This window comes from Leptosomus discolor, unplaced genomic scaffold (genome assembly GCF_034619465.1).
Source record: "Leptosomus discolor isolate bLepDis1 unplaced genomic scaffold, bLepDis1.hap2 HAP2_SCAFFOLD_35, whole genome shotgun sequence".
Lineage (NCBI taxonomy): Eukaryota > Metazoa > Chordata > Aves > Leptosomiformes > Leptosomidae > Leptosomus > Leptosomus discolor.
The window spans coordinates 2,717,524-2,729,406 of record NW_028237764.1 but is presented as its reverse complement, the minus strand read 5'-3'; the positions used below and the strand labels follow the sequence as shown (position 1 = coordinate 2,729,406).

Sequence of the window (11,883 nt, the reverse complement as noted above, 5' to 3'; positions counted from 1 at the left end):
CCATTTTGTGGTTAATCTGTGAGAAATGGCATAAGACTGGTTCAGAGAAATCTGTCCTCACTTGTCAATGTCTTCTCCTCTTTCAACAGTTCCCCATTCCTGCAGTGAAATAATGTCCAACGCCAGCTCCATCACCCAGTTCCTCCGTCTGACATTCACAGACACACGGGAGCTGCAGCTCTTGACCTTCTGGCTCTACCTGGGCATCTACCTGGCTGCCCTCCTGGGCAATGGACTCATCATCACTGCCACAGGCTACAACCCCCACCTCCACACCCCCATGTACTTCTTCCTCCTCAACCTCTCCCTCCTCGACCTGGGCTCCCTCTCCACCACTCTCCCAAAAGCCATGGCCAATTCCCTCTGGAACACCAGGGCCATCTCCTACTCGGGATGTGTTGCCCAGGTTTTTCTCTTTGTCTTCTTGATCACAGCCGAGTTTTGTCTTCTCACTGTCATGGCCTACGACCGCTACGTGGCCATCTGCAAACCCCTGCACTACGGGACCCTCCTGGGCAGCAGAGCTTGTGTCCACATGGCAGCAGCTGCCTGGGGCACTGCTTTTCCCTATGCTGTGCTGCACACGGCCAATACATTTTCACTGCCCCTCTGCCAAGGCAATGCTGTGGACCAGTTCTTCTGTGAAATCCCCCAGATCCTCAAGCTCTCCTGCTCAGACACCTACCTCAGGGAGGCTGGGCTACTTGTGGTCAGTGTCTGTTTAGGCTTTGGGTGTTTTGTGTTCATTGTGGTGTCCTATGTGCAGATCTTCAGGGCCGTGCTGAGGATCCCCTCGGAGCAGGGACGCCACAAAGCCTTTTCCACCTGCCTCCCTCACCTGGCCGTGGTCTCCCTGTTTCTCAGCACTGTTTTTTTTTCCTACCTGAAGCCCCCCTCCATCTCCTCCCCCTTCCTGAACCTGGTGATGGCAGTTCTGTACTCGGTGGTGCCTCCAGCAGTGAACCCCCTCATCTACAGCATGAGGAACCAGGAGCTCAAGGATGCCCTGAGGAAACTTATGACTGATTGCTTCGCAGAAGCAGCAATGAACTGCCCATCTTTTTCTGCGTATCACTAGTAATAGAACTCATTACAGGCCAAGCATCTCTTTCGCAGGTTATTTGCTTTCATTTCTCCGGGTTTTTGCTCTTCTTGGTTGTATTAATGCTGTCCACAAAATGCTGTCATTCTTCATCGTATTTTTATGCCAGTGTCTGCCTGCCTTGTGTGCCCCACAGACTTGTGTAAATAAGGAGCTGTGCTCTCTGTGTGTTTAAACCAAATAAAGGACACTGTACCAACTTGTTTGAGTTCCTTTCTCCAAGACCTTCTCTGGAGCTGCTGAGGCAACTTATGCGTGCTGGGGTGGAGGGGACAGTGGCCAACCTGAGCTGGGTGTGCCTCTCAGCCTCCCCAGCATGGCCCTGGCCACCACAGCCCACTTGCTCTGCAGAGCAGCACCACCAGTTCAGGGTCTGTGGGGTTTCCACCACGCCTTACGGACAGGCAGTTACCAGTCCCCCAACCCAATAATGACAGAATGCCTTTAACTTCTCCTGGGGAACTTGCTTGAGCAGTGAGGTCTTCGCTTTGTTCTGCAGCCTCCTTTGCCCCTCGGTCTGCCAAATTATTTCCCAGTTCTTGGGCAGTATTCCCTTTCCGATGTCCTCTGCAGTGCATAATAGCTACTGCAGTTGGTGAGGACACAGCATCTAACAATCTCAAAACAACTTCTGCAGGTTTAATATGTTTTCCTTCTGCAGCTGAAAGTCCTCTTTCCTTCCAAATAGCTCCACGGGCGTGTGCAACTCCAAAAGCACACTTGAAGTCCGTCCGGATCGTTACCCTTTTATCTTTCCCTGGCTCTGGGACTCTCAGCAGAGCTCTTATTTCCTCCGGCTGGGCTGACGTTTCTTTGGGTAGAGACTTAGCTTCAACTACCTGTTCCTCTGTAGTTATCACTACCCAGCCATCCTTTTCCCATTTCGAATGAAGCTGCTCCCTGCTCCCAGGTTCCAGTTGGCATCTTCTTTCAGGTCCAATCTGCTCACCGGCCGATTCCTCATCCTGCTTGGAGGAGGCTGTCCTGTAAGGCCTAGCAGGTTGCCTGAGCACCTTCACCCTTCAGAGCTGCTTCCCATGGCCCCACTTGTGTCAGTCTCCTGAGGACACCAAAGTCTCCTCCTCTGCAGTCCCAGGTCTGTGTTCTGCTGCTGGCCTTCCTCGCGCCCCTCTCCTGCCTGGGACCCCACTATTCCCTGGTCACAACAGCCAAGGCTGACATGGATTATAGCGTCCCTGAGCAGCTCTTCCTTGTTTGCCAGGACCAGGTCCAGGGGAGCATCCCCCTTGGTGGCCCTTGTAGCATCTCTGCTCAGAAGTCATCCCAGCAGCCTCCACACTGTTGGCACTGGGTGGCTTTGTATGGCCAGGGTGTGCCAGGGCCCTTCCCGTTCCCAACAGGAACCTGCTCATCAACCTGGACACTCCCAGACCTTTTCTGCCTACCCGCCCTCATCAAGTAGTTCATAACTGCCAAGGCAGTGTCACCCTCACTGTCTTCTCCTCTAACCCTCACTCACACAAACTAACGCAACCTGTTGCCCATCTTGTAGCGGAGCTTCATGTATCTGAGCTGCTCCTTCACACTGGGGGCATGCCCCCACCCTCATCCTCCTTGCCACTGCCCCTGGCACAGCCTGTATCCTTCCAGCGCAGCACCAGCGCTCAGCAAGCTGTCCCACCACGCCTTGTTTAGTGCAGAAATGTCACAGGGCTGTGACAAGCCATGGGGGCTCCTCCTGGCCGTGTGTATTTGGGCCACAGCCCCTCAGCTGTGTCACCGTAGGGGAGCACAGACTTCTCAGAGGGAAACCTGGGCACTGATCCTGACCAGAACACCATTGTACCTCGGGCAGTTAGTGCTGTGCTGCGCTGTGCTGCACGTACAGCGTGGCCTTCAAACCCGCGCTGTGCTGCCCAGATCCCTTGGAAGCAGGACAACCTCAGCAGCATGTGGTCACACAAGAGCCTGGAGGCAGCTCCCACTCTCTACCAGACATTACACCTCCTGCGTGGCCTTGCCTCTACCTAACACAGCACCAAAAAGTTCTCACGCAAAAATCATTTCCATTTGACTGTAGAGGTGATCAATAGAGTTGTTTCCTTGTAAGAAATTCCTATAGCAGCTGGAATGACCAAAACCGGGGACTGTCTGCTATGGTTGGGATCTGCATGGTTTGCTGCATTCAGGTTGAATGCTAATCCCCCTGGGGTTCCCATCAGTTAAAGGGACCTACGATTATCTGCATGATTCTTTCCTTATAATGTCAGTGCTAATCAATAGGGTTTAAAAGACACCTCACAGAGTCTGAGTGCTGTTCTTAGAGGCATTGTGATGAACCAGTGCCTCCTGGTTCAGCACCCTTGGATGCAGCCTCTCCAGTCCCGTGGCCTGGGAAGAGTGCAGTTTGCTCAAGTAACCCCTGCCTTGACCCCCATCCATCCCAGGTCGTTCACCTTCAAAGGCTGCCTCAAAGCTCAAAGGCCTTGGAGACCTTGATGGTGGCAACTGAGGCAAAGGGGTCACAGACTATCTCAGATCTATCCACACCTGCTCTCACTAAATTCAGCAGTGGTCCTATGTTATCGCTTTTTCTTCTTTAACAGTTCCTGATGTACCAAAACTTCATCTTTGTGCCCTTGAATTCCTTTTGGAGTTCCAGTTGGGTTATGATATGGACCCTTCCTGTGCTTGGAGGACGCTGTCCTGGAAGACACAGTATCCAGGCATACGGTTAAAATTCTTGGTCTTTGCATGGATTTTATCCTCAAGGAGCCGGTAAAGATCCCTGGGTGATCTGCTTTGTGCTCATGCAATGCCTGACGCTGGTGGGCAGAGAATGGATAGACCCTGTTACTCTCATGGCATCTGAGGACTGATCGATCGTATCAGTCAATGGCACACGGGCACCAAGTCAAGCTCTCATCGATGCTGTCTGGCGCCTCTGTGACACACCTGCCCTAATGGGAATTGCTTTCCCGTAGGTCTCGTGCTGTCCCTGCCAGCCTCGGCACCTCGTGTAGCTCTGGGGGCCTGGGCTTGAGCATTAAATGCAGTAGCTGCCCTGAATTCTGTCAGGCAACGTGGGGATGAACATGGGACAAATGCCATTGTAGTCACTGGTGATCTAGTGAATCCAGCTGGTGAAAAGAGAGAGACCTCGCTGTCCCTATGGCAGATGACCGAAATAGTCCGTAGGATCACCTCTATAACCGGCCATGAGCGTGATGAGCAGGAAAAGATTATTTTGGCCTTTATAGGGCTGTCATTTCCCTGGGCCAAAGGAATTTCCACCACGCTCATGTATGATCCTTGAGATGTTGCCCTGTCTCTATGAACTTCTCCATTAGAGGCTGCAGGTACCTGTGTGCCTCTTGCATCTCCTCTGGCAACTCAGATGTGGCCAGGGTTTTGCATCTGAACACTTCCCTCCTGCCTTTCACCTCCATGAATTCCCGGGGGAGCTGAGAAAAGACTTCTCAAATGCAGGTGCTTATTTTATGCAGAGCTGAAGAGAGGCCAGAGGAATCCCACCTCCTGTGGGTCTGTGGCAGGCACGGGAGGGAGCTGAGTCTCCTTCAAATGGCAGGAATAGAAATGCAGGGTGAGATGTCTCCATTGATTCAGCTGAATCTCTTCCCTCACCAGGGATAAAGGAGATCCCTGCCTGTCACTGCCTGGGTGTCCTGTCTGATAATAAGACAAAAAAAGGTGATTTTTAGATGTAACTTTGTCTCTGAAATCTTTTCTCTCTCCAGCTGAGAAAGAAAAACCTCAGGATGACTTCAGCCTGTTTGAGAGCAGGTTCCCCTGGAGCCCCAGGGACAGCTGGAGGGAGCCCAGAGGGGGCAGAGAAAGGGCTGCCTTGGGCTGCTCCCCTGCTGCTGAGCTGGGCTGGGCTCCTGGGGTGGAGGGAGCTGCTGGCAAGTGGGCAGCGCTGCAGAGAGACAGCTCTGCCCAGGAGCAGGGCTGGGGGTGCTGCCTGCAGGCAGGGAGGGGAGAGGAGCCAGGCAGAGAGAGGTTAAAGGCAGTGTGGGGTGGGAGGAGAGAGGAGAGCTCGCTTGGAGAAAAATCTTCAGAGCCCTTGACATGGTAAGTCTGTGGCTGAAGGACGGTGCAAGTGCCTGGAATGATCTCCTGAAGCTGGCCCACCCCACAGCCTGCAGCTTCCCTGCTGCACTGTCAGAGGGACAGGGCATGTTGGCTGCAGAGTGTGAAGCCGGGTGTGCAGCCAGGGTGCCCAGGGCTCTCGTTCTGAGCAGGGTCCCTGCATCCCAGCAGACTCTGTGCCATTCCAGGGACTTTGTCTCCTGCCAGGGTCAGCACTCAACCTGCCCAGGGAGCTCCCAACAGCAGCGCAGGGACAAGCTGTGGGTGGAAGCAGCAGGTGGTGGCAGGAGAGGGTCCTTCTGGTTTCACGAGGGTGCTGTGTGGCTCAGATCTCCTCACAGCTCCTCAACCTCCCCAGGACATTTCTGAGGGCACTTTTCAAGGGCAAGGCAGGGATCACTACAAAGGTAAGGGGCTCTCCTGAGTCTGTGTTCTCAGTTTCTTACTGTTGGGGATTTGGGGGGAGAAAAGGCAAAGGAGCTCTCGTGCTTGAACAAGTCACTCAGCCTGCTGAGCTGTAAGTGAGAGTCCCCAGTAGGTCTGACAGCAGCCTCCGAAAGTGCCTCCAGCCACTCCTCTGCCTACGGACAGCACCAGCATCACCTTTGCTGGATGCAGCAGTTTTGGTCTGACCTGCCCTTTTCCACCTGCAAACAGGATCATACATCCAGCCAGTGACCTGCAAGCAGTGTCTGTAGGGCCAAGGTGAGTGCACAGCGGTTGGGATGGGGTCTGTGAGCACTCACAGGGAAAAGGCATGGCACAGGGAAACACCTCCCAGAAGAAAACGCTCCAGGCAGCAGGGATATGATCTGGGAATGAGAGGAAACTAAAACCAGGAATGTTGTGGGAGGGAGAATTCAGAAACCTCCTGATCCTCCCCTCCCATGCAGAGCCCTTCCTCTCAGCCAGCCCCCTTGCCTCCCCTCCCACCCACCAAAGCCTCTGCCCTCAGGGCTCCGGGGGTCCAAGCCATGAAGCAGCTCCTCTGCAGCCAGAGCTCCAGCAGAGCCGTGCTGCAGCTCTCCAGCCCCGTGCCCAGGGCCCTCTGCAGAGCACAGGGGCTGAGAGCAGCTGCCCGGCCATGTTGGGGTCTGGGAGGTGGCGTGCCCAGCTGGGGCAGGGGGACGCTGCCCTGAGTGCGCGGCTGCCTCTGCCCTGGCCTCTCTCAGCTGGACCCTCCCTGCATTTTCCCTTCTCTCTCTTATTTGCATTGTCCTCTTGTTCTTGCTGTCAGTCTCTGTGGGGATGGGAGCTTCATCTGCAGAGTCACACACTGATCTTGGGTGTGCTCCCATGCAGGGGTGTCCGTGGGAACGAGTGTCCCAGCTGTCCTGTCACCTCCTAGGGTCTGGTCCATGCAGTCCGTGGAGCCGGAGTAGGAGCTGACTCTTCCTTGTTGAGATGCCGTCTCTAGGGCACTTGGCTGTCTCCTTGAGGTGTCCTTGCCCGCTTTGAGCTGCCCTCCAGGATGCAAACCTGTCGAGTAGAACCTCTGTTTTATCTGAATGCCATGTGGAGAACGGAAAGACTTCAGAGCTGTGGAAATACTGTTGGGTTGGTGAAATGAGGCAAGAGTGTCCTTGGATAGAAGTGGGGTGCTGGGACCTTGAGAAAGGGTGGGACATTGAGTGGTGTGCACTGGATCCCTCTGCTCTCAGCAGGGTCGAGTTCTTTTTCAGGATAACATGGGATTGTGAGTCCTCCTCCACCTGAGACAGGTGCAAGCCCAGGGCAGCTGGGCACAAGGTGGAGGGACAGACCAGCTCCCCTCCCTCTGCACTAAGCACAGGCATTCCTCCTGCCTCACAGGGCTCTTCCTTTCACTTCCAGTGCAGCAGGAGTGCTGAGGGTTTCTGGCATCCATGAAAACAGCTCAGAGGAAATGGGTGATCTGTAAAACCCCCCAGCCCGGACCTCTCTGACTGCCTTCTGCCCTCCTGCTTCCTTGGCATGGGGAGTGCAGGTGCTGACCAGCCCTTTTGCATTAGGAGTGGTTTCTGCTGACAAAGTCGAACCCCAGGACTGGTCTCTGCCCCTCTCCGTTCCTGAGAACCCCCTGCTGCAGAGCAGGGCTGACTCCTTGGCTGCCAGCAGGCACAGGTCCTGCTCCTCATGAGACACCAACAAGAGCTCCAGCCACAGAGCTGAAGGAAGAGCCTCTAGAAAGGTGTGTGGGTGTGTGTAGTGGGGAGAGGGGGTATGGGAACTGGCTTTCACGTTTTAGAAAGTCTCCCCTAACTTATTGTGTTTCTCTCCTTGAACAGTCCCCCACACGTGAGAGCAGCAAATGTCCAACGGCAGCTCCATCACCCAGTTCCTCCTCATGGCATTCACAGACACACGGGAGCTGCAGCTCTTGACTTTCGGGCTCTTCATGGGCATCTACCTGGCTGCCCTCCTGGGCAACGGACTCATCATCACCGCCGTAACCTGCGACCCCCACCTCCACACCCCCATGTACTTCTTCCTCCTCAACCTCTCTGTACTTGACCTGGGCTTCATCTCCACCACTCTCCCCAAAGCCATGGCCAATTCCCTGTGGGACACCCGGACCATCTCCTACGCAGGATGTGCTGCTCAGCAATTTTTCTTTCTATTCTTGATCACAGCAGAGTATTGTCTCCTCACCGTCATGGCCTACGACCGCTACGTTGCCATCTGCAAACCCCTGCACTACGGGACCCTCCTGGACAGCAGAGCTTGTGTCCACATGGCAGCAGCTGCCTGGGGCAGTGGGTTTCTCAATGCTCTCCTGCACACTTCCAGTACATTTTCACTGCCCCTCTGCCAGGGAAACGCCCTAGACCAGTTCTTCTGTGAAGTTCCCCAGATCCTCAAGCTCTCCTGCTCACACTCAGGCTTCCTCAGGGAGGCTGGGCTTGTTGTGGTCAGTGCCTGTTTAGCATTTGGGTGTTTTGTGTTCATTGTGGTGTCCTACGTGCAGATCTTCAGGGCCGTGCTGAGGATCCCCTCGGAGCAGGGACGCCACAAAGCCTTTTCCACCTGCCTCCCTCACCTGGCCGTGGTCTCCCTTTTTGTCAGCACTGGCTTTTTTGCCTACCTAAAGCCCCCCTCCATCTCCTCCCCATCCCTGGATGTTGTGGTGTCATTTCTGTACTCAGTGATTCCTCCAGCAGTGAACGCCCTCATCTACAGCGTGAGGAACCAGGAGATCAAGGATGCCCTGAAGGAACGTTTTCAATCACTTGTCTGTCAGCAGCAATGAGCTGCCCATGGCTCTTCACAAGTTATTTCCCGTTCTCTCAGCAACCTCCTGTGCTCTGGGCATTTCACCCAGGAGAACTCTCTTTCCTCAGGTTTGTCTGAAGCCACTCCACTTCTCCAAAGGCAGGAACCCAGCTTGTCTGACCCAGAGGCCTTTGGATGTGTGTCTGGCATGATGGTACAGCTGGTCTGCTGTGCTGTATCTCTGCAATAAAAGGGCATTTCCTCAGTGCTCGTGTCTGGAGGTTGGAGGTCTTCTTCCAAAGCTGCAATTGGGGACAGGCTGAAGAAATACCCGCCCTGAGGCCGTGCTGCTGTGCTTGGGTTCTCCATGGGCTCACGGAGCAGTGTATGGGCTTGGATTCTTGTGCTGTGGAGAAGGGCTGGCCTAGAGGGGCTGCTGGCAGTGGGCTATAAGGATCTGTTGGGGAGAAGAGAAGCAGACAGGGAGATGCTGGCCTCCATCTCCTCATGCCATGGCTCACCCCGGACCTAGAGCTGAGGGGGACCCTCAACCGCCCTGTCTGTCCCCTAGAACCTTTTGTGCACTTCAGAGGGGCTGGGGCTGTGGGGGGAGTGTCCAGAGCTCTGCAGCACCCTGAGGTGGACAATTTTATGGGGCCAGCCCAGACTGGGTTGATTGCCTGGACAGGGCAGGGAAAAGCTCAGGAGAGTTGGGGAGAACAGGGGAGGGCCTGAGGTGGACTGGAAAGAGCCCAGGAGAGGAAAATATCAGTGTAGAGCTAAGTGGTATGTGCTTAGGGTGGGGGCAGCCAGAGGGTGCTCCCAGGGCAGAGCCAGGTCTTGTGCTGAAGGAAGCAGGCAGCAATGGTGCAGAAGAGAGGGGCCCAGTCTCTGCCTTGGTCGCTGGAAACTTCAGGGAAGCTGCCCCAGCAGAGTTGTCCCACATCAGTCCCACACACCAGCCATTTCCATCTCTGGTCCTACAGCCCAGCTCCGAACAGGGACCTTTGCTGCATGGTAAACTCTGTCCTCTTCTGGGGCTCAGTGATACCCAAATCCCCTCTCATTATTAATAAAAAAGGGATCCAGTTTCCTACTGACACTCATTACACACCAAATCCCACAGCTTTGCATCCGTCAGTACATAACAGTTCATCTCTGCCACTCCTGCTTCCTCACACTTCTCCCTGCTTCCAGTGTGAGTCTTCTCCATGGGATCCCACTGTATTTGTGCTCAAGGCTGTTTCTGGTTCAGTTCTTTCTGTCTTAATTTTCTCACTTGTTCTCACAGGAAATTTGTGGTTTGAAGGGACGTCTGGAAATCATTTAGTCCAACCCCCAGCTGAGGCAGGGGCAGCTGGAGCAGGTTGCTCAGGACCATGGCCTAGGTGGGTGAATGGAGACTCCACAAACTCACTGGGAAACTTGTTCCAGTGGTTGACCACCCTCACAGTCAAAAAGTGTTTCTTGGCTTCAGATGTAATTTCATGTGTTTAAGTGTGTGTCCATCACCCCCTGTCTTGTCATTGGGAACTCCTGAGAAAAGTTTGCCTCCCTGGTCTTCATGCCCTCCCATCAGGTATTCCTACACATTAATAAAATCCTTCAAAGCTTCCTTCTCCAGACTGAACAGTCCCATATCTCTCAGCCTTAACACCTACAAAAGCTGCTCCAGTCCCTTAAACCAGCTCTGTGGCCCTTTGCTGGACGTGCTTTAGTAGGTCAACAGCTTCCCTGCCCTGGGCAGCCCAGCACTGGACACAGCACTCCAGGTGTGTCCTCACCAGTGCTGAGCCGAGGGGAAGGGTCACCTCCCTCCACCTGCCAGCAACACCTTTCCTAATGCAGCTCAGGAGCTTTTGGCCTTTGCCACGAGGGTGCACTGTTGGCTTTAGGCTCAGCTTGTCCTCCAGGACCCCAAGATCCTGCTCTGCAGAGCTGTGTCTCCCTGCTTGGCCTCAGCAGGATGTCCGCTGTGTGGCTGGATCACAGGCTGTCCTCCCCCAGGGACATTCCAGCAGCATCAGCTGGTCCTTCTTGGAGATGGGCTTCACCTCTGGCACAGGCCCCACCGTGCTGCAGAGTGCCCTGGCACAGCCAACCCCTCTCCTGCCAGCGCTGCACAGCCCAGGCCTCTTTCTCTCTGCCCTCGGGCACTGCAGCTCTTGCTCTCGTGGTGGGAACCTCAGCCATCAGCACGCTGCCACCTGCCATCCCCTCCAGCGTGCCTCTGCTGGCAAGCAAAGCCTTTCCACGCACGGCGTCCCATCTCTTGCCACCACGTTTCCATGTGACAAGCCCGCCCTTGGCCCTGGTGCCACGTCTGAGGTGCTGCAGCCCAAATGGGCCCCACAGCCTGGGGCACAGAGAGCAGGAGCCCCGTGTGCCAGCACAGAGCTGTGACAGGAGTGGAAGAAGGGGTGAGGTGGGGAAGGACAGCTCCCACGGCTTTGGTGGTGGGGGGAGGTGCAGGGTCTTTAGGAGAGACTGACAGGGAAGGTGAGGAGCTGGGGATCCCCTGTTTGGTGTCAGGGCTTATTAGATGTCTGAGCTCTTTTATTGGACAGGAAAGAGTGTAGGTGAGAGCTCTGTGTGGGTCAAAGGAGAGCCCAGAAAGGAGGTCACTGTAATAGGACATATTTTATGGTTTGAGCCTGGCCAACAGCTAAACACCCAGAATCAATTGCTCACTCCCTCCTTACACCCCCAGCAGGATGGGGGAGAGAATCAGAAGTGACAAATCAGCAAAGCTCATGGGTCAAGACAAAGACAGCTTAAGAGGGGAAGCAAAAGCTGTGTGTGCAAACAAAGCAAGATGAAGAATTCATTCCCTACTTCCCACGGGCAGGCAGGGGTTTAGCCATTTCCAGGAAAGCAGGGCTTCATCACACGTATCAGTGCTGTGGGGAGACAAACAGCAGGATAACAAATGTCCTCTTTTCATCCTCCTTACCCTGAGATTTGTATATTTACCTTTCCAAAACCCTCCCCACAGGGACTGGTAGGTCACTCTGAGGTTTCCAAGGTTTTCCCTTCTGCAGCTGGAACAAGGCCATTTCCCTCACTTTCTCCTCCCAGGCAAGTGCTCCAGCCCCTCAGCATCTCCATGTCTCTCCACTGAACTCACTCCCAGTTATACACATCTTCTTCCCTGCTGTGCTGGGCTGTCTCTGGCCAATAGCCCAGCAGCCACCCAACTGCTCCCTCTCTCCTGCCCTTCCACAGTGGAGGCCAAATCATTCACACAGCAGTGTCCTGGTGCTCTAACAAGGGATGAGCATGGGGAGACATTCACTTCCCTCACCCTTTTGGCAAGGCTCCTCTTTCTACACTCCAGGACACTGCTGGCAGCCTTTGCCACCAGGTCGCACGGTGGGATCGCGCTTTGCCTTGTGTCCCCCCAGCACCACCAGGGCCTTTTCTGCAGAGCTCCTCCCCAGCCAGGCAGCTCCCAGGCCCTGCAGCTGCAGGGTGTTGGTCTGTCCTAGGTGCAGGATCTGCCCTTTGTCCTTCTTGTG

At 54.8% G+C, this 11,883-nt stretch overlaps 2 protein-coding genes across 2 annotated transcripts; both read left to right on the top strand.

Moving 5' to 3' along the window:
• The first annotated feature begins 280 nt into the window (after positions 1 to 280).
• Positions 281 to 1,078, top strand: LOC147413031 (olfactory receptor 14C36-like). The gene has a single exon (XM_086480902.1). The coding sequence runs from the start codon at positions 281 to 283 to the stop codon at positions 1,076 to 1,078; it is 798 nt and encodes a 265-aa protein (XP_086337028.1).
• Positions 1,079 to 7,463: 6,385 nt separating this feature from the next.
• Positions 7,464 to 8,402, top strand: LOC104340569 (olfactory receptor 14A16-like). The gene has a single exon (XM_009960645.2). It carries the CDS (start codon positions 7,464 to 7,466, stop codon positions 8,400 to 8,402), a length of 939 nt encoding a protein of 312 aa, XP_009958947.2.
• Positions 8,403 to 11,883: the final 3,481 nt, after the last annotated feature.